At 49.6% G+C, this 22,911-nt stretch overlaps 1 protein-coding gene across 1 annotated transcript; it reads left to right on the top strand.

Annotated features, from left to right (window-relative positions):
* The first annotated feature begins 14,146 nt into the window (after nucleotides 1-14,146).
* On the top strand, nucleotides 14,147-17,144 carry TMEM185B (transmembrane protein 185B). The gene has a single exon (XM_010596402.3). The coding sequence runs from the start codon at nucleotides 14,209-14,211 to the stop codon at nucleotides 15,259-15,261; it is 1,053 nt and encodes a 350-aa protein (XP_010594704.1). The 5' UTR covers nucleotides 14,147-14,208; the 3' UTR covers nucleotides 15,262-17,144.
* Nucleotides 17,145-22,911: the final 5,767 nt, after the last annotated feature.

Genomic DNA, 22,911 nt, shown 5'->3' with positions numbered 1-22,911 from the left:
AATACCAGGAAGGTCACCCTTGATGGACAGGTTTCAACTGAGCTTCTAGACTAAGACAGATTGGGAAGAAGGATCTGGCAGTCTACTTCTAAAAAAATTGGCTAGTGAAAACCTTATGCACAGTAGCAAAACATTGTCTGATATACTGCTGGAAGATGAACACCTCAGGTTGGAAGGCACTCAAAATACAACGGAGGAAGGGCTGCCTCCTCAAAGTAGTCGACCTTAAAGATGGGGGCTTCATTTGCTGATGTGGCATGACTCAGAATTAGAAGAAGCAGCTGCAAACACCCATTAACAATCAAAAGGTGGACTGTATGAAGTATGAATCTAAGAAAATTGGAAGTGGTCACAAATTAAACGGAACACATAAAGATCAATATCCTAGGCATTAGTGAGCTGAAATGGACTGGTATCGGCCATTTTGAATCAGACAATCATATGGCCTACTGTGCCAGGAGTGACAAATTGAAGAGGAATGGCATCATATTTATCATCAAAAAGAACATTTCAAGATCTATCCTGAAGTACAACACTGTCAGTGATAGGATTATTAATCCTATCCGTTAATACGACTGTTATTCAAATTTACACCCCAACCACTAAGGCCACAGACGAAGAAACTGATCAAGTAGGCACTTGAGACTATGTTGGCATCTCTATCTGGAGGGGAGATGAGAGGCCCGAGGGGGTTAGAAGCTGGAGGAATGAACATGAAAAGAGAGAGCGGAGGGAAGTATCGAGCTGTCTCATTAGGGGGAGAGCAATTAGGCGTATATACCAAGGTGTATATAAATTTTTGTATGAGAGACTGACTTGATTTTTAAATTTTCACTTAAAGCACATTAAAAATTAAAAAAAAAAAAGATGAAGAAACTGAAGATTTTTACCAACTTCTGCAGTCTGAAGTTGATCAAACATGCAATCAAGACGCATTGATCATTACTGGCGACTGGAATGCAAAAGTTGGAAACAAGGAAGAAGGACTGGTAGTTGGAAAATATGGCCTTGGTGATAGAAACGACGCCAAAGATTGCATGAGAGAATTTTGAAAGACCAGTGACTTCATTGCAAGTACCTTTTTTCAATAACATAAATGGTGACTATACACATGGACCTCGCCAGACAGAAAAGACGGGAATCAAATCGACTACATCTGTGGAAAGAGATGATGGAAAAGCCCAATATCATCAGTCAGAACGAGGCCAGGGGCTGACTGTAGAAGAGACTATCAATTGCTCATATGCAAGTTCAAGCTGAAGCTGAAGAAAGTTAGAACAAGTTCATGAGAGCCAAAGTATGAACTCGAGTATATCCCACCTGGATTTAGAGACCATCTCAAGAATAGATTTCACACATTAAACACTAATGACCGAAGACCAGATGAGTTGTGGAATGATATCAAGGACATCATACACAAAGAAAGTAAGGAGCCATTAAAAAGACAAGAAAGAATGAAAGGACGAGGACCAAAATGGATGGTAGGAGAGACTCCGAATGTACTCTTGAATGTAGAGTAGCTAAAATGAAAGGAAGAAAAGACGAAGTCAAAGTGCTGAACAGAAGGTTTCAAAGGGCAGCTCAAGAAAAGAAAAAAAAAATTTTTAATGCCATTCCAGAGAAAGGTGATCTCCAACAGAACACAGACATTATCGAACAATATCATTAATATCACACACAAGTAAAATTTTACTGAAGATCATTCAAAAGCAGTTACAACAGTACATTGACAGGGAACTGCCAGAAATTCAAGCTGCTTTCAGAAGAGGATGTGGAACGAGAGATATCAATGCTGATGTCAGATGAATTTTGGCTGAGAGCAGAGAATACCAGAAAGATGTTTACCTGTGTATTATTGACTGTGCAAAGGCATTTGACCGTGTGGATCATAACAAATTACGGATAACACTGCAAGGAATGGAAATTCCAGAACACTTAATTGTGCTCATGAGGAACCTGTACATAGATCAAGAGTTAGTCGTTCAAACAGAACAAGGGGATACTGTATAGTTTAAAGTCAGGAAAGGTGTGTGTCAGGGTTGTATCCTTTCACCATACTTAATCTATATGCTGAGCAAATAATCCAAGAAGTTGGACTATATGAAGAAGGACATGGTATCAGGAGACTGGAGGAAGACTCATTAACTACCTGTGATAAAGCAGATCACACAAGCTTGCTTGCTGAAAGTGAAGAGGTCTTGAAGCACTTATTGATGAAGATCAAAGACGACAGCCTTCAGTACAGATTACACCTCAACATAAAGAAAACAAAAGTCTTCACAACTGGACCAATAAGCAAAATCATGATAAACAGGGAAAATATTGAAGTTACCAAGGATTTAATTTTGCCTGGGTGCAGTCAACACCCATGGAAGCAGCGGTCAAGAAATCAGATGACGAATTGCATTGGGCAAATCTGCTGCAAGAGTTCTCTGTAAAGTGTTAAAAAGCAAAGGTGTCACTTTAAGGACTAAGGTGTGCCAGACCCAAGCCAGGTGTTTTCAGTTACCTCATATGGATGTGAAAGCTGGACAAGAAATAAGGAAGACTGAATAAGAATTGATGCCTTTGATTTATGGTACTGGCAAAGAATACTGAATATACCGCGGACTGGTTTTTTGTTTTTTTTTTTTTTGCCCGAAGAACAAACAAATCTGTCTTGGAAGAAATACAGCCGGAATGCTCATTAGAGGCAAAGTTGGCAAGACTTCTCACATACTTTGGACATGTTATCAGGTGGGACCAGTCCTTGGAGAGGGACATCACACTTGGAAAAATAGAGGGTCAGTGAGAAGGAGGAAGATTTTCAACGAGATGGATTGCAACTATGGGCTCAGAAATAGCAACAATTACGAGGATGATACAGGACCAGGCAGTATTTCATTCTGTTGTACATGGGGTCCCTATGAGTTGGAATCGACTCAACAGCACCTACCAGCAACAATATACTGAATGATGGAGCCCTTATGGCACAGTGGTTACGAGTCGGCTGCTAACCAAAAGGTCAGCAGTTTGGTTCCACCAGCAGCTCCTGGAAACTCTATGGGGTAGTTCTACTCTGTCATATGGGGCTGCTATAAGTCAGAATGGACTTGAGGGCAACAGGTTTGCTTTTTTATACTGAATGACACAACCAGAATCTTCCTTAGAAGCAAGGATAGCGGGACTTCAGCTCACTTATATCAGGAAAGACCAATTACTAGAAAAAGACATCACGTTTGGTAAAGCAGAGGGTCAGCAAAAACAAGAGATGGATTGACACGATAGCTGCAATAATGGGCTCAAACATATTGTCATGGATTGAATTGTGTCCCCCCCAGAATATCTGTCAACTTAGCTGGACCATGATTCTCAGTAGTGTGTGACTGTCCACCATTTTATATGATTTTCCTATACGTTGTAAATCCTATCACTATGATGTAATACGGATTGGCAGCAGTTATATTGACAAGGTCTACAAGATTAGGTAGTGTTTAAAGCTAATCTCTTTTGAGATATAAAAGCGAGAAGCAAGCAGAGAGACATGGGGACCTCATACCACCAAAAAAGCCACACTGGGAGCAGAGCACATCCTTTGGACCTGAGGTACCTGCGCTAAGATGCTCCCAGACCAAGGGAAGACTGATGACAAGGACCTTCCCCTGGAGCCGGAACCCTGAATTCCGACTTCTAGCCTATTGGACTGTGAGAGAATAAACTTCTCTTTGTTAAACCATCCACTTGTGGTATTTCTGTTGTAGCAGCACTAGATGACTAAGACGCATCATGAAGACGGCACAGGACCAGGCAAAGTTTTATTCTCTTGTACACAATAAGGTCACCATGTGTCGGAGCTGATTCTACAGCAACTAACAACAACATACTGAATGATTAGGAAAACACAGTGGCTACTACAGATCCTTGCCCAGACGAAATATGCAAAATATGCTGGTTGGTTTGTGGTAGCCATGATGGAAATGTGGATTTCAATGCCCTGACTCCAAGACACAAAAAAGGAGAAGAACAAGCTGTGCAGGAATGTGTCACCCATAGCCTCACCCAACTCGTTTCTCCTGTGGGTATGCAGTAGCACTATCAACCTCGGGCCCTAAGGCTGGGACAAAGTCAAGCCTGAGGCATTCTTCCATAATTCCACACCCACACACTGCCAAGAACATGTGAACTATTTCATCCAGAAGGGGCCTCATCCACTCACCTCTCTACTCACCCGGAGTCAATACACAAACTTTTTTTTTTTTAATTTTTATTGTGCTTTAAGTAAGTATAAGTGAAAGTTTACAAATCAAGTCAGTCTCACACAAAAACTTATATACACCTATACTCCCAATTGCTCTCCCCCTAATGAGACAGCCCGCTACCTCTCTCCAATCTCTCTTTTTGTGTCCATTCCGCCAGCTTCCAACCCCCTCTACCCTCTCATCTCCCCTCCAGGCAGGAGATGCCAACATAGTCTCAAGTGTCCACCTGATCCAAGAAGCTCACTCCTCTCCAGCATCCCTCTCCATCCCATTGTCCTGTCCAATCCCTGTCTGAAGAGTTGGCTTTGGGAAAGGTTCCTGTCCTGGGCCAACAGGAGGTCTGGGGGCCATGACCACCAGGGTCCTTCCAGTCTTAGTCGGACCACTAAGTCTGGTCTTTTTGCGAGAATTTGGGGTTTGCATCCCACTGCTCTCCTGCTCCCTCAGGGGTTCTCTGTTGTGTTCCCTGTCAGGGCAGTCATCAGTTGTAGTTGGGCACCATATAGTTCTTCTGGTCTCAGGCTGATGTAGTCTCTGGTTTATGTGTCCTTGGTGTTCTTCATTCTCTTTTGATCCAGGTGGGTTGAAGCCAATGGATGCATCTTAGATGGTCGCCTGCTAGTGTTTAAGACCGCAGACGCCACTCTCCAAAGTGGGATGCAGAATGTTTCCTTAACAGATTTTATTACGCCAATTGACTTAGATGTTCCCTGAAACCATGGTCCCCAAACTCCTGCCCCTGCTATGCTGGCCTTCGAAGCTGTCAGTTTATTTAGGAAACTTCTTTGCTTTTGGTTTAGTCTAGTTGTGCTGACCTCACCTGTATTGTGAATAAGCAAACTTTTTTAATGGTTAGAAATTGGTTATTTGGAAATAAATCTTTAAAAATAACTTCTCACCAGCTGTTAGACAGAAATCCTCTAAGTTTTCTCCTTCATCTGTAGAATCCATCCAGCGGCACCGTGAAAGCTAGGCCTGGCGATCTGTTTCTGTAAAGATTACAGCCAAGAAAGCTCTGTGGGCAGTTCTACTCTGTAACACATGGGGTGGCCATGATCAGAATCAACTTGATGGCACCCAGATGACCCTTAGTGAGGACACTAATTCTGTCTCATTTGCTGTGCTTGCCGTGGATACGGGGCAGCAGAGGACAGGGATACCTGGGCTCGAGTTCCAGCTCTGGGATCTCAGTCACGCACTTGACCTCTCTGAGCCTCAGTTTCCTCCCCACCTCCATCTCAACACCACCCCTGGGGCAGACTGTTGTTAGCTGCTGTGGGGTTGGCCAGATTCACGGCAATCCCACTCAAAACGGAACACTGCCTGGTCCTGAGCCATCACCACGATCAGTTGTGGATCGAATTGTTTTCATTGGCTTTTTCAGAAGTAGATCACCAGGCCATTCTTCCTGCTCAGGTAGACATACCTTGCTAAATAAGTGGTGATACTTACTACAATCCTTATCACCGTTATTATCATTACTACTCTGTTTAAGTGTGAAAGCAGTTGTTTTGCCTCCTCCTCTGAAGCTCCTTTAACCCCAAAAAGGGAAAATTGGGCCATCTGTGGAGCCCTGGTGGCACAGAGGTTAAGAGCTTGGCTGCTAACCAAAAGGTCGACAGCTCAAATCTACCAGCTGCTCCTTGGAAACCGTATCGGGCAGTTCTACTCTGTCCTATAGGGTCACTGTGAGTCAAAACTGACTGGATGCCAACAAATTTTTTTGGGGGGGGGATGGGCAGTTTATTCACTTCTAAATATGTTCCTTACAGCCAGAACGCTCCTTAGAAGCAAGGCTGGTGAGACTGTGTCTTACATACTTTGGTCATGTTGTCAGGAGGGATGAGTCCCTGGAGAAGGACACCATGCTTGGCAGAGTACAGGGTCAGTAGAAAAGAGGAAGACCCTCAACGAGGTGGATTGACACAGTGGCTGCAACAATGAGCTCAAGCATAACAGTGATTGTGAGGATGGCACAAGACTGGGCAGTGTCTCGTTCTGTTGTGCACAGGGTCGCTATGAGTCCGAACTGACTCGACGGCACCGAACAACAACAATACGTTCATAATTTTTTATTTTTTTGAATCCTAGGTATTCTTTGTATCTCTGCTCCCTGTACACCCCAATACACACTCCCACGGAGTCGTTTATGACTCTTTTTCCTTTTGCTAATGTATCTGTTGTTCTGATACTAGCAGTTGTAAACCACTTCCATTTTTACTGAGTTTTTAAAATCACCCACTTAGAAACTGTAAAGTAGAACCTTTCTCACACCCTCTTCTCTGTGAGAGCATTCTGAGGTCAAGACATTACCATTCCGTGTGGGCAAATCTAGATTCGCAGACTTCTCTAAACCCTGGGCTGTGTTTGCAAGAGGAACTCAGGAAGCGAACAAAAAGCCTCCCTAGACAAGGCCAGGGTGTTTATGGCTGTTTCAGGCAGTTCGGAAGGAACTTCTGCGACAATAAATAACTTCCATGTGCTTTTGTCAGATCAACAGCAGAGCAGCAGGGACACTGTGAAGCTGCTGTGTGAGAAGGCAGGGATTACCTGGTCATGGTTTTAATCCTACAATGTGTCTCTACCTTCAGAGATTCATCTTCAGTAGAGATTCGGCTGACATGCGGTGAGAAGGCATCCCAGGTCTCAGAGGAGAGCTGTTTCCCCTCCTCCCAGACAGACGGCCTCCAGAGCAGGGCACCAGACAGTTAATACAGATTTATTTCTAGACTGAGGGGTCTCGGCTCCAGGTTTAAATGGTGAGTCAGTCCCAGAAGAGCCTCCCTACCTCTGGTGAGAGCTGAAGATGAGCTCGGGACCAGACACACTGATACAAGGCCTCCCACGGGGGTACGGGGCATTAGGGGACAGAAAAACAGACTGTTAGCGCAAAAATGGCTTTGGGAGGGCTATCCGGTTGAGGGGTTCTAAAACCCAGCTACATACTGTAATCACCTGAGGAGCTTTAAAAATATTTGGATTCTGGGCCCCACTTGCAAGGATTCTGATTCAGTGGGTCTGGGCTGAGGCCTAGGATCCTGCCTGCATTTGAAAATCCCAGATCTACCCTGGCCCCTTAATTTATAAAGCAGAACCAGACCCAGTGTGGAGAAGTGATTAGGTGCCAGTCACCTGGGTTACTTATTGAAGTTCTCCTGCAGTTATACCCCACCTGACTGCAACACAGATCTGAAGCTGGCCCCATTTCCCTGCCACACAGGGTGCATGTGTGTGCGTGTGCACATAGGGGAGCGTGTACGTACATTGAGCATCTACTAACTATGCTAGGCCTTATATCTCTATTATCTCATTTAATCCTCACTTCTATTCTGTGTGGAAACCCTGGTGACGTAGTGGTTAAGTGCTACAGCTGCTAACCAAGAGGTCAGCAGTTCGAATCTGCCAGGCGCTCCTTGGAAACTCTGTGGGGCAGTTCTGCTCTGTGCTACAGGGTCACTATGAGTCAGAATCGACTTGACGGCAGTGGGTTTGGTTTTTTTTTTTTTTTTTTGGTTTTCTATCCTGTGTAGCAGATGTTATCATTGATTCCAAACACTCCCTTCTTCAGCTCGTGCTTAAATACACCAGACGACCCTCTCAACATTGGTCTCATTTAGAGTTCTGTTACAGCTGATTGCACCACCTACGCCCCAGTCACCCCGCTGGCCCCATCTTCACCCTGCAGCTTGTTTTCTCTAGTTTTTACTTGACTTTCAGTCTTTTTCAGCCCAATAACCTCTGCTTGGCCCTTTCAGGGTTGTTTAACGTTTCGTGTCTGCGCGTTCTGACTGTACATCAGAGTACTCCGTCCTGGGGGGCAGGGACCACGGGCCTCTGGCTTGCTTTCCTCCATAAGGCCTGGCATGTGCAGGGTCCTAGTAGACGGGTCTAGATGTAACTGCTGAGGGCTGAGTGAAGGGCTTGAAGCAGTGCGTGAGCCCAGGCCCCTCAAGCCATAGCTCCCCAAAAGGCAGCTGTCCAAATACATCAGTCTCGAATGCTCACCCAAGGCAGCAACGGGGCTGGGGTTTGAGGAACAAAAAGAAGCTGGTGTGGCTACACGAGCCCAGTGAGCAGTGAGATGAGGCCAGAGAGGTGGGCTGAGATGGGTCAACCAGGGCTGTAAGGCCAGAAGCTTGGGTGCAGGGGAGTGCCATGCTCCTGTGGCCCCTGTCACCCACAATGCTGAGGTGTCTGTCTCCAGCACTGCTAGACTAACAGCCCCTCAAAGGCAAGGACAAAAAAAAAAAAAATCCATTGCTGTCGAGTCAATTCGGACTCATAGCAACCCTACAGGACACAGCAGAACTGCCTGCCCCACAGGGTTCCTAAGCAGCGGCTGGTGGATTCTAACTGCTGCTGACCTTTTGGTTAGCAGCCAAGCTCCTAACCACTGCACCACTAAGGCTCCTTAAAGGCAAGAGCCCCACAGTATTCAACCAGATAACTCCAGGGCCTGGCAGGCAGAGTCACTTATTTGTTTATTGTTTTTGCTATTTGGTACCAGCCAGTCAAAGAATGAAAGGCAACCCGGAATGAAATTAGGATTAAATTTACCAATGTGTGTTTCTACCCCAGTAAACACATCATCCCTCCAGGCCACGCTAACTTGGAATTTATAACAAATCTAGATAACAGCAGAGCCGCAGATTACCTTTGTCCAGTGAAAAAATCCTTTGCTGAGTAAATTAGTAGCGCAAACAAGACAGGGAAGAGTGTTCAAATGACACACGCAAACTGTTTAAAACATTTCAGTAGCACCGATTCTTTTTTTATTATTGTAAAAACATAGATAACATAACATTTGCCAATTCAACATTTTTCAAGAGTAGCACCAATTTAAATACTCACCATCGATAACCTGAACTGCCCGCCATTTGTTTTGACAATATTCCATACTTCAGGAAGCTGCCCACCCACCCCCATAAAGAAACACATTAGTTTGAATTAGCAGTATTTAACTGTATTTGGATGCTTCAAGTTAAATTATCCCAGCGTTCTGTTTATCAGTTTACAACCCTGGGAGGTTATTGTGATCTGACACCAAAAAAATCACTGAGTGCATGTACACTCAAGGAGCTTGAGTGGTGCAGTGGTTAAAGCACTCAGCTGCTAACCAAAAAGTCAGTAGTGCAAACCCAGCAGCTGCTCTGTGGGAGAAAGACGTGGCAGTCTGCTTCCGTAAAGATTCACAGCCTTGGAAACCCCACAGGGCAGTTCTACTCTGCCCTAAGGGCCGCTACGAGTCGGAATCCACTAGACAGCTGTGGGTTTTGCGTTTGCACGTACGCTCACGTACAGACATGCCAAAGCCTTTCCTATGTTTAAGTTGATTTTTAATCTTATACAACCCTAGGCCTGAGCCTACCTTTGATTGCAGCCTCTTTACCGCGTTAACCTTAATCCTTCACCCCTGTGGAGTTGTCAGACCACACGAGCTCAAGCAGCTGCTCTTAGTAGAGGCAGATTAACACCCCTAGTGCTGGCGCTGACTCCGCTGCTGTGAAGACAACACAGAAGAGAAGAAAACAACCTCTAAAAACACGAGGCTTCATGTATCGAGGGTCTTTAAGATACTCCTCTAGCCCAGCAATTTTATTTACTGGGAACCTACCTTAAAGAAATAATCTGAATGCAAACAAAGACCACAGTGATGAAGACTTTTCTCCTCACCTTAGAAAAGAGCAGAAATCATCAAAATATTCAATACGGGAATGGGTAGGTAAGGTATTGGACAACCTATGCTGTGCTCTGGTGTGACCATTACCGAGATGCTCCCAATGCGTTTACGATAATCTGACACGTTTCTATTCATGGCATTTCACCACATTTAGGGTGCCACCGATTGTACAACACAACCTTGCTTCCTGTACCATGAAGGCAGAAAGTTACCGAGGATGGAGTATCTAATAAGAGACATAAATAAAGCTGGGACACCAAAAAGCTATTCCCTGGTGCAAAAGACGATGCTAAACAGTCTGGTCAGGCAGAAAAGGAAAGGAAGGAAACCTGCATGTCTCAACCTTGACCATGGGTGGAAGGAGGGAAAGAAATCGCCCCTGAGCATTGAACAAGCCCAGGCTCACGCAAACTTGAGTCTCAACTTGTACTACATAGACAGGGTCTCAAAAAACAAAACAAAACACTCAAGCAAAGACTTTAACTGAATCCAATTTAAATTTAAAGTCCTCTGGAGTTGGCAGTGCCCCAGGTGACTATGAGAAGCAAGCACAAGCCCCTTGTGGAGGAGTGTGATGTCAGCGCAGGCTAACAGTGCCCCTAGAACACCATCCGTTACACAGTGCGAGATTCAGAGCTGTTAAAAGGCAAAAATACATGAGCCTGAGAATTGATGTTCAGCAGAAAAGCAGAGCAAAATTGTACGCGGAGCACGCCATCTCTTTGCTGAGACCAACGGAAAGGAAATACACTAAAATGTCAACAGTGATTTTCTGTAGGTGTCAAGATTAGGGTTTTTGTTTTTTTTTCTTTAAACGACTCTGCATTTTCTAGATTTTCTCAAATGAGTGTGTATTTAGTGACCATACAGGAAACAGTAGAAATAAAAACGGGGTGGCCAGGGAGGGCATCTTAAAGGAGGTGAGCCCAGAACTGAGATGGCGCCAGCCTGGGAAAGGTCATAGGCATAGCTCACTGATCGCCCCCTGCCCAGCTCAGGGCCCGGGCAGAGGGCAGGTGCTCAGTACAGCCTGGCTCAATGGATGCATGAGTTAAGGAATGAATGCAGCAGAGACAAGCTGCTAAAACACCCAGGGGTCCCAGCCAGAGTCCGGCTTTTCAGTGGGCCACTCTCACTGACTGAACCTGCCAACGGGGCCAGACCAACAGGGCCAACCGAAGGGCTCAGGATTAACTCTGCAGCCCTCAGTTTAGCAAGAACTCTGGTCAGTGTTGTCGGCCTCAGTCTTCTCATCTGTAAAATGAGGTTATTGCCTTTGCCAACTAAGCCTTTGAAAGTTAGTGTCAAATGATAAAAAACAAAAAAAAAACAAATGATAGAGTGCTTAAAATATCCAGCCCAGTCCCACCACAAGCGGCCGGTGCGCTCTGGAACATCTTCCTGTAAGCCTGGCGACACTGCCCAGCAAATGGAGACCAGTGAGCTTTAGACAAGCTGCTTTGTCTCCCAACTCTGCCCTCATCTGCTGCTCAGCACCAGAAAAGCTGCCCTGTCAGCCCCAGCTTTCCTGCCCTTCCCAGATACACGTACTCTGCAGAGGCCTGTGCTAGAAACTGCAGAGATGAAAGATGGGTCCCTCCGTGGGCAGCCACAGCCCATTGGGGAAGCCAGATGAGCAGGAAAGATCCAGCACTCTGTGGGGTAAGCCTCAGGATCATGCCATTGGGGAGGAGCTTCCTGGAGGAGGGAACACCTGATCTGCATGGAAACAGTAACAACAGCCACCACTGAGACAGGACCATTGAGCATATTCTAGGTTTCCCACATTATTTCATTTTGTTGTCACAATTTTGTGAGGTTATCCCACTTTCACAGATAAGGCACTATGGCTGTTACTTACCAAGGTCACAGAGCTTGTAGTCAGCACCCAGGCCTTGGGGACTCTGGACCCACGTTCCCTGAGCACACTACCTCCCTGGAGAGGTTGTGTGGGTGTGTGCTGGGGGCAGGGAGAGGCTGAGCAGGCTACTGCAGGCAGAGTTGGTGAAAGCATGTCGCATTAGGGAGGCCTGCGGCCAAGGGGTAAAGCTGGGCGCTGACAGGGACAGACGCAAAGGGCCAGGGAAGCCACGGCTTCCTTGTGAAGACACTGACGGCTCAAATCGGTATGAAGGGGGAAATTTCCCTGGGCTTTTTCACAAGTCACTCCCTCCCCAAGGTCCCCACTCAGGAAAACATTCAGCAAGGGGATCCTTCTTCTTGTGGCCCAGGCCCCTTAGAGGAGTCTTAATCCCATCCAGGCTGACTGTGCCAGTCCTCTGGGCATCTGGAACCTGGCTGGCACAGTCAGTCTGGGAGCATGGCCAGATGTCACCGAGGGCTCCCTGGAGACCCAGCACTGTCACCCTGGTCTCTTCCAGAGCAGTGGCCCCTCCAATGACCAAGGGCTCTGAGGACAGTCTCCATCATGAAATCAGGACTCGGCATTGAGCCCTGAGTACTGGCAAGGCTCACTCAGCTAGGAGCCCTTCCCCAGGGCCACCAGATTGCCCCTGGTCAAGGTGGAAGCAGATAAAGCTGTAGGCAGATCTCTGAGGCCTGGGACTGCCCAACTCACACCAACATCCTGTTGACACTGGCCACGTCTGGGGAGAGCTGGCTCCTGGATGCGAACCATGACCCCTACTTCCCTCTGCATGGACTGGGGACCGTGCTGTGAGGGCACAGGAGAGCTGCCTGGCTTCTGTCTGGAAGCCCCGATAGGCACAGAATCTATCCCTTCCTTGTTACCCAGTGGAGTCTGACACCCAGTGATGTTCCTCTGATAACCTCTCCCCCCCTCAGCACCCAGTACTAAAGTGTCAGCATTCCACACCCTGGTTTCAGACTAGGCTACAGGGGATGGAGTGGGAGCTCAAAGGTAGAAAAGACAAGCAACTGGGGCTTTCTGAGCAGCAGGAGAGCAAAGAAGAGAGGCAGAAATCCTCCTGGGTCTGCCCGGCTGGCCCAGAGACAGGTGCTCCAAATCTCAGACCTGCTGCCTGGAGGCCACTCAGGCCAGCCTCCCTTCCTCAGGAAACTGAGGTCCAGAGATAACACGGTGAATTTGCCTAGGCTTCTCAACTGGCTGGGCCTAGATTAGAGCCCAAATGTCTTGACCGGTCCAGTGTCCTTTTCCCCAACATGGTTTTGAAAAATAGACCAAGACAAGGCCAGACAAGCCAAAATGTGGTTTTAATCCGAGTCCCAACTCTGCTCCTAACCTGTTGGGTGACCCGGGGCAGAAGAGCCCCCTCTCTGGGCAGTTTCCTCACCTGTTGCCTTGGACTATGTCTAGGGGGCCCTGTGGGGCCTAGCACCCTCCCCCAGCATCTGGCCTCTTGGCGTGCAAAACCACCCATGCCGCCTAGGTACTGCCCCAGCCAATTCCCAGGCCGACCAGGAACTGTCCACTGCCCATGGAGGCAAAACCCCCCAGCCCAAGGCACTGACCCACACTTGGGCCTACCCCCTTGGCCCAGGGACACATACAGACCGGCCGCCCCGCACAGTCCCGTGCACTCATAGTTAGGGGCACCCTCCCCTCGCTCACAAACTCCCCTACGCGCCGGCCACCCGCTCTCGCGCGGGCACTCGGGCTCCTGCACTCCGCACACGCCGTTCCCCGCTGCTCGCGCCCGGGCTGGAGCCCGATCGCGGGCGCCTGCCCCCCTGGGCCGGTTGGTGGAGAGCCGAGGCCGGCAACGGCGCGGGTGGGGCACCGGCGGCGGGCCCCGCCCCCGGCCGGGCCGGAGGATGTGAGCTCACTCCGGCCTCCGGCTCCCGGCGCCGCCAGGAAACGGCCGCCCGGGGCCGCGACCCGCTCGCCGCCGCCGGTCGGGCCGGGCCGTCAGCAGCTCGCCGGGACCCGGGCCGGGCCGCCCTCCGCCCCTGCCGGCGTCGCCCGCAGGAGGTGCTCCTGAAGGTGTGCGACATGAAGGCGGGCGCCCAGGGCCCCCGGCCGGCTGCCCGCGGGCCTGTAGCCGGGCCGCGCAGCGCCGCGCCCCGCCGAGCGCCCCGCTCCTAGCCGCCGCGCCAGCCCGAGCCCGCGGCCCGCAGGGCGCCCCGGAGCGCGCACGCCACGCCCGCCCCGCTTCCGGCCGCGCCACGTGACCACGCGCGCACGTGGTCCGGCTCCTCCGGGCCGCAGGCCGGGGCGTCCTCCACGCCGGCTCGGGCGGATGCCCACCTAGCGCGGCAGCGGGCCGGGCCAGAGCCGCAGCGGGCCGGGGACGCGGCGCCCTCCGCGCGGGGGCGGGGAGGAGGCCCGGGCGGGCGGCGGCTTCCGCCATGAACCCCCGGGGCCTCTTCCAGGACTTCAACCCCAGTAAGTTCCTCATCTACACCTGCCTGCTGCTCTTCTCCGTGCTGCTGCCCCTCCGCCTGGACGGCGTCATCCAGTGGAGCTACTGGGCCGTCTTCGCGCCCATATGGCTGTGGAAGCTCATGGTCATCGCGGGCGCCTCTGTGGGCGCAGGTGTTTGGGCGCGCAACCCTCGCTACCGCACCGAGGGGGAGGCTTGTGTGGAGTTCAAAGCCATGTTGATCTCCGTGGGCATCCACCTGCTGCTGCTCATGTTCGAGGTCCTGGTGTGCGACAGGGTGGAGAGGGGGACCCACTTCTGGCTGCTGGTCTTCATGCCGCTCTTCTTTGTGTCCCCCGTGTCCGTGGCCGCCTGCGTCTGGGGTTTCCGACATGATCGGTCGCTGGAGCTGGAGATCCTGTGCTCTGTCAACATCCTGCAGTTCATCTTCATCGCTCTGAGGCTGGACAGGATTATCCACTGGCCGTGGCTGGTGGTGTTCGTGCCGCTGTGGGTCCTCATGTCCTTCCTCTGCCTGGTCGTGCTCTATTACATCGTCTGGTCGCTGCTCTTCCTGCGGTCCCTGGATGTGGTTGCGGAGCAGCGTAGAACACACGTGACCATGGCTGTGAGCTGGATAACGATCGTCGTGCCCCTTCTCACCTTCGAGGTCCTGCTGGCTCACAGAGTGGACGGTCACAATACATTCTCTTATATATCCATATTTGTCCCCCTTTGGCTGTCACTAATAACCTTAATGGCCACGACATTTAGGCGAAAGGGGGGCAATCATTGGTGGTTTGGTATTCGCAGAGATTTCTGTCAGTTTCTGCTTGAAATTTTCCCATTTTTAAGAGAATACGGGAACATTTCATATGACCTCCATCATGAAGATAGTGAAGATATTGAAGAAACATCGGTTCCAGAAGCCCCTAAAATTGCCCCGATGTTTGGAAAGAAGGCCAGGGTAGTTATAACCCAGAGCCCTGGGAAATATGTTCCCCCACCTCCCAAGTTAAATATAGACATGCCAGATTAAACTCTGGTTCTAGGGAGGGCCCCTAAGTGGGGTGGAAACCATACACACACATACACACACGCAAACCCACCTTACTGTTGTCTTTGTTCCCACACCCAGAGCAGAAAACGGGGTTCCAGGCCCCTGCGTCTCAGCCTTGTTTGAGTTTGATGTCTCTCAGCATGCCCCAGAGATTTCAGTAGATATTTTAATACGTGGTTGTGCTGCGCGGTGTGTGTACACGTGTGGGGGAACTTGCTGTCTGGGCGGGTGCTTACAGACCTAGCTGGGAGCAGTCACTTGAGTTGTTTTAGCAAGTCCTTAAAAGGAATAACTACACAGCTGTTTGGTTTTGTCTTTTAAGTGCTAATAGACCTATCAAAGGTATTATTTTTTTAAGTTTTTTTTTAGTACACTGCTAGTCTAAAATTGTATTTCGAGTTGCTCCTGTTGTGACATAATAGCAAATATAAAGACTTGTCGTTGCCACCACTTGTTTATAAACCTCACAGTTACTTTTAGCGTTCCTGCTGTTAAAGATAGTTCTTCTGTGGACCTTGCTGATACTGGCCTTCAATATCGTAAGAGATGAATCTTTCTAAGGGAGTGAATCATGGATATATAGTATTTATATGAATATTTTTGCAATGTAATATGTTTAATTCTGGTTCTATACAGTACAATGTATTATGTTAGAGTATTTTTTTTAAGGTTGTATGTGAAGATTCGTGTCTACTGCAGATGTCCTTAAAGATTGTTTAAAACATGAATATGTACCTGGTGTGGGATCTTATCAAAGTAGTAGGCATGAATATAAAAAAAAAAAGAAAACCTGTTGCCATCGAGTCGATTCCTACCCATAGCAACCCTACGGGACAGAGTAGAACTGCCCCATAGGGTTTCCGAGGAGCAGCTGGTGGATTCTGACTGCCCACCTCTCTTTGATTACCAGCCATATCACTTAACCAGTGTGCCCCCACGGCTCAGGCATAAATGTAGGGATTGAAAATCCCCATGGGTCTTAGAAGCCAGATGGTAGATGACGCTAGCCTGGACAATTTTAAATTACCTCGTGGCACAGTGGTTAAGAGCTCAGCTGCTAACCAAAAAGTCGGCGGTTTGAATCTACCAGCTGCTCCTTGAAAACCCTGTGGGGCAGTCCTACTCTGTCCTGTAGGGTCGCTATGAGTCAGAGTTGACATCGGGTTTCGAGGGAGGGGCTACCACCCTTTGGGAACAGGTAGCATGCCAACAACCCTGCTCCAGTGTCAATCAGGCCACAAAGTGACACAGTTATTTAGCACCTTGAATTTTTACACACAGGTAGTAGTAGTATCTCTTGAGGAACCACCAAAATAAGCAAAGAGTGGGTTGCCCATTTTTTAGAATATTAGTTGGCTGTAGTACAGAGCATTACTTGTCATTTGAAAGCTAGAGAAGAGTGGCAATAACCAAAAATGGTAGCAGGATCAAGTACTATTTTGAGGTCCAACCGAACTCTGATCCATCAGCAAGAGGGGAAGCAGAATGGTTCTAAGTTATCTAAGAAACAAGAACGCAGTTTCTTTCCATACTGGGAGTACTGTGGGAATCAGAAGGGCAGACTCCGGGTCCTGCGAGAGCCATGTTCTGCTGCTACGAGCGAACACTTGGAGTTGTTAGTTGTGGTCAAGTTGATTCCAGCTGGAGGTTAAAAAGGTATGGATGGAAGCAATTTTCATACGCAGCATTTTACAAATTATCTAAATTGGACTCCATGTGAATTAAGTAAATAACTATACACTGCCCTGACTGTGGGCACACCAGTTCCGTTTAGAGAAAAAGAAAAAGGTAAACTTGAGTTCTCTGTTTTTGCCCTAAAGATGATAAAAAAAAAAAAAAAAAATTTTTTTTTTTTTTTTAAATGAACTACAGAATGCTCCCACAAAGGCCAGCCCTGGGATCAGGGTTCTTGAAGTCGGGGGGCACCACAGCCCAGCGCAGTTGGCTAGGACTGAGTCGAGGTCTCAGGCTGACACTACTGTCAGTTACTCTAGCCACCAGGATGCAGGAAGCAGCCCTGAGTAGCAGTGGACATAACGTTTTGTGAGACATGTTTCACTCATTCATTTACTCGAGTATTTGTGGAGCACGTGCAAGCCAGGGAGTGGGGATACTGTGGAGAACAACTCAAAGGTGGCCCCTGCCCACCCCAAGTTTCTGATGAAGTAATTCTGAGCCGCATTTCCTCGTGACAGTGGGATGGTGCTCAGCACAGCTGCCTGCCAGTGGGAGGGAACCAGCCCAGAGCAGGTTATGCAGAACACTTGGGAGGATGCCACTGGCCTCAGGTGACCTTCACCGGGAACTCCAGCCCCGTCATCCTCATCGATTTCAGGAACCAGTGCCCCTGATCTCCCTTTCACTCCCAAAGACTCTCAGAAACCTTGACTTACATTTCAGTAAGCTGCACGTGTTGCTGGAGGTGTTGAGCAGGTTTGGGGGCTGCAGTGGGATCAGCCGTTACTGGCTATACTTCCAGGCTGCTGACACCCGGTACAATTCCTTCTACCCTCCTGCTTTCCTCGCCAGCTCTACTCACCTGGTGTTGGAGAGCCAGTTTCTGGGGTGGGATAACAAGCTTTCACACTCAGAGAGGCCATTCTCCATCAGACCTTTTTCCTCCCTCAAGATCATTAAGTTAAAAACCGCAGAGAATGACAGATTATAGAGTGGTGCTTGGCCTGCTTAAGTTAGTACAGCCTCAGCCACGCCTGGAGACTTACCTAATTGCCTTGCAACACAGTGACGGCGGTAGTACTTAGCATGTGTCAGGTTCTGTAATCTCTCCTGTAAGCTCATGTATTTGTCAGCTTTTGGTGCAAAACAACCTCCAAAATCTCAGTGGCTTCCAACTACAAATTCTTGCTCTTGGGTCTGTAAATTGATTGCCGTGTTAACACTGCAGGTTGTGGAGCTGATCCAGGCCTGCTCCACACACATCCCTTAATCTCGTCCCAGGCTGAAAGAGCACAAGAGGCCAAGCCAAACCCTGCGAGCACAAATACAGCCTCTGCTCACGTTCGGTGTAAAGTCTGCTCAGTCAGTCAGCCAAAGCCCGTGGCCAAGCCCACCACCGGTGGGGTGGGGCAGTATGCCCCCCGTGGAGTGATAACAATCTGCTCAGGTGGCCATCAGCCCATACGTTTAAAATGTTAGAAAGTAAGTTTTAAAGACTGGAACAGGATCACAAAATCTGTGGTACAAATTTTTTCCTGGTATTTTACAAACATTATGTAATTTTTTCAAAATTAATTGTTTTAATTAGAAGGTGATCTGTTGGGGGGATTGAGGCAAGATGCGGAAGGCTTTGCATTCAGACCCCTTCTGAAACCAGCGTAGAGTTGCCGGGGGCTCCACACACGGCAGGGTGTTAATGAAAGTGCTGTATCCTGAGGGCTTCTCTGGGGGGATATGCAGGATGATTTGGGAGGGTCAGGCCGGCACGAGGAGACCAGAGAGGTAGGAGGCACTGGGAACCAGGGAGAGACAGCAGAGTCAAGACAGGCCTTAGCAACAGTCTAGATAAGGGAGAGAAGCTGACTTACCCCAGCCCTCACCAGGGTTCTGAAGACAAGCACATGAAAATGACCTGGCTGACTTAGGAAAAGGACACGATCAGGAGGACACGAGTAGCTCACAGCGCTGAGAGCAAGGCTGGAGGTGGCTCAGCCAGCATGCAGGGGCCACGCGAAGCTGCATAGCTGGAAGCCCGGTCAGGGTCGTGCCTCAGGAGCCATCTGGTGAGAATGCCACAGCTGGGACCACTGCCATTGGCCATGTGGCACTGCCGCCAAAACAGCACCACCCGTGTCGTCCCCGCTGCTGTGAATAATTCCTCAGCCACCTTTGCCACGAGCTCTACCGTTAAAGGGCCGGAGTGGGCACGTGCCTGGGTCAGCCTCGGGGATGCTGCATCCACTCTGTGCTTCCGGAACACGGGGGGAGAGATTTTCTGGCCCCTTCAGCTGTAAGAGGAGGCAGGACTTTGCCAAAATTCACTCTGGAGGACTGGCCAAAGAGGAAGGGTGCTCAGATGCTGGGTGACCAAAGATACTGACCAAAGGCCCCCACCCTATACTCCCTAGGCTGCCCAACATACGCTCTTTTTCTCATATCAGAAAGAATGCCCTCATCTGACATAACTGTGCCCCGTAGCGACAGTGCTTGCCCTTCTCAGAGGGGGCGGGGAGTCAACCCACAACTGCTTCCGCGGGTACTTCATCCTGCTCCTAATGTAGGGTGTTGGGGAGGTGTCTCTTCCTCCCCGGGTCCTGTCATGACTCCTCTATATAGTCTAGAATCTACGGATCAAAGCTGGCTCCCGTGACATGCCCTCTGCCGAGGTGCAGCACCCTTCCCGATGAACGCCACGGGGAGGCGAGGCTGTCTTGGTCTGCTTGAGCCGAGGCAACCTACTGCGCCAGACTGATGGAGGAGCAGCTAGGAGAATGCAGCTGCCTTCTATTAAGCCAGACCTTAAGGAGGTTTGCTAAAGTGCGAAACGATGCCATTCTTCTCACTACCTTTTTTTTTTTTTTTTCGTTTGGAAAATACGGTTTGCATAAATATATGCTATTTTTATCAAGGTAATGGATTTATTTTTTAATAAATATTTTAAAAGTTATTGGCTTTAATTTCTACCATGATAAATGTTGATAGATACAGCTCCCATAAACAAAAGCTCTGGGAATTGCTGCCTTAGAGCTGAGAGAGAGAGGAAAGAAAAGAAAAATGTCATAACATGGGCGGTGGCCCGGGAGCATGGAATAAAGTGAGGAAAGTATCAGTCAGGATGCACTTGGCTATGAAATATATTGAAATACACATGACATATCAGGGAAGGAAAAACATTACAGGCTACTCCTTATTTCTGCAATAGATCACAAGACGCTCCCTCTGCTGTTATGCCCAGTCTGGCCTTGGTCGTGGTCAGCTGGGTTACTTAACCTAGCGGGTCTCACGCCTTCCTTTCTGGGGGTCTGAGTTCTTTGTTGCCCCTGCTGGTGTAGGGTTGCTGGGGTCCTTCATTTAGTTCACGACTAGACATGAAAGTAGTAAGAGGAGCCAGGTGGTTGGCTGGGGGGCGGGAACCTGAATTCTAGCAGTAAAAACCCTGTTCCTCTGCCTCCGTTTTGTGGCAGCAATGTTCTTTCCCCTGATAGTCAAAAAGGGGGTTATAGTATTGGCTGGATTGATTGATCCTGACTAGCATAGGGTCGCTATGAGTTGGAATTGCCTGCAGTGGGTTTGGTTTTTGGTTTAGCATGGGGTAATGGGGATGGCCAACCACATCTCAGAGCTTACAGGCCACCTTCCTGTGTGTTCAGGATGTCCTGTTTGTTAAATAGCTTCACAGAGGTGAGGAGGAGTGGGAAGTGGGTTTTGAAACCTTTTTTTACCCGAACAGCACAGAGCTGTCTCCCTCACCCAGCCCCGCCTTCTCTGCATCACCCACGTGTCTCACCATCCTCAGACCCTGAGCCCTAGGCCTCAGCCCTGGCAGGACGCCCAGCCCCTGGCTCGCACCCGACACCCTAAGCTTCCGGGGAGCATCAGCAAAGTGCGCATGCAGACTCTTGGACCGCACACTCCATCACATGCTTCATCCCATCCCAGCCCTGCTTGGGCCCCCACAGCCTGTCACAGAGGCCTGCTCTCTTGGACCAGGGCCACCTCTGGGCATTGCCAACCCTCCTTCCCCTCCATCACACTGTGACCCTCCTCCTCTGGCCTCGTCTTGGCCTGAGAACTATTTAGAGGTGAAACATGACTGGTCATTAATGGCTGGTGTCCCACCTCTCACCGTCAGAACCAGGGGAGTGAGCAGTGCAGGAAGATCAAAGACCCACCACCAGCCCACCCCCCATACACTGTGTAACCAGCAGCCAAGGTCTCCCATCCTGGTGGTGGCACTTGCCTCAGGCCAGTACCGAGAGTCTGAGACTCAGCTGGGGCTGCCCGGCCACTCCCCTCACCCCTACCTCTCATCTAGCATGTTTAATGACAGGACTCCTTGGCTGGGACCTTTGCTATCCTAGGCATTGACTATTTGGAACACCACGTAAGGCCCATTTCTCTATGCAAGACCTGGTTTGCATGTCTCCCTTGGTTCCAGTTCTGCCCAGCCCCCCACACAGTCCTGGTTCTCTGCCTGGCTCTCATTCCCTGGTGTCCTGGCTAACCCTGAGGATCAGACTAGACTCTGCCCCAGTCCAGAGTTGTGAGCTGCGACCCACGGGGGTGTGAGAACCTCAGCCCCACTCCCATGAGCTGGGAGATCAGGGCAGGACCACCTAGGACCAGCCCAGCCTCAGGAGGCTGCCCCCTCATTCAGTGTGGAGGCCAAGCAGGGCCAGAGCGTCCAGTCCCATATCCGGATGGCCTCCCCGGGGCTTCGTGAATGGGAGGCAGGATATGGCTGGATGTCTCTGAGGCCCTGCCAACCCACAAACCCTACTCGATGGCCTTGGCAGTGAGAAGGGGGCATTTCAGAGCAGGCCAGGCAGGCCAGCCACTGCTCTGGCGGTTGATCCCTGGTGTCTGTGAGAGGGAGAGCCCCAAAAAGGAACACAGTGCAGGCCCTCAAGGAAGACAGCAGCCCAGCCTGGGAGGCCACGCCCACACACTACAAGGTCAAGCAATGGATCAGCCAAGTGCCAAAGACACACTAAGCACAAAAGACCAGAAGGTGGGGAACCCAGCATCACACTCAGCACACACGTCCTGGGCACCTGTGTGCCAGATGTAGTCTCTGCCCTCCAGAAATCCCCAGTCACACCACAGGGCACCCAGGCCTGAGAGCAGGGTCCCGCAGTGAGGCTTCTCCAGTGATGCAAATACAGTGACCCAGGTGCTGGGACACGGGTAGGGCCACCTGGATCCAAACAGGGCCTTAGCTATGGCTGCCCAGAGAAAGAGGGGCAGTACTTAGCCTGGTGCCAAAATGGAGGTGTCACATGGATAGTGGCCCAGGGACATGGGGTACAATGAGAAAAATATCAGTCAGGATGCTTCTGGTCATAATGCCCCAGGTTCAGAGTGTCAGAAGGAATCAGGGTTGGAAACGATTCTCAGATGCAAACTGACTTATTTCCCTCCATTCACCTTGGCACTTTGAAAACACAGAAGTGCAGCTATCAAACTGCTCCCCACCTTCCTGGGGTCAAAACACAAGACTTCTAGCAGCAAAGGATACTGGACAAAAGAGCTCTGGTCAGGGGGCTGGAGACCTGAGTTTAAATAGCACCTACCACCCCACCATAAGAGCTGTGTAACCTGGTACAAGCCACTGATCTCCGAGCCTTGGGAGTCCACTTTGTGAAATCACCAAGGTTGTCACCACTGCGAACACAGTGATGTCTTGGATACAGAAGAACCAGCCCAACTCAGGTGTTCAGATAGACAGAGCTGCCGGCGAGTCAGCGCCCACTCATGGTGACTTTATGTACAACAGAACCAAATGCTGCCGGGTGCTACATCACTTCATGATGGCTGGCATGTTCCGTGTTGCAGCAATTGTGTGAATCCATCTCACCGAGGGTCTCCCTCACCCTTGCTTGCTAGCCCTCTACTTCACCAAACATGATGTCCTCCTCCAGTGATTGATCCCTCCTGACGTGTCCAAAGTAA

Source organism: Loxodonta africana, chromosome 6 (genome assembly GCF_030014295.1).
Source record: "Loxodonta africana isolate mLoxAfr1 chromosome 6, mLoxAfr1.hap2, whole genome shotgun sequence".
NCBI classification, from domain to species: Eukaryota; Metazoa; Chordata; class Mammalia; order Proboscidea; family Elephantidae; genus Loxodonta; species Loxodonta africana.
The sequence above is the reverse complement of the archived record's forward strand: the minus strand, read 5'-3'. Positions and strand labels throughout refer to the sequence as shown.

Coding starts and splice junctions, on each gene's coding strand:
- TMEM185B (XM_010596402.3), top strand. CDS start 14,209: ATGAACCCCCGGGGCCTCTTCCAGGACTTCAACCCCAGTAAGTTCCTC.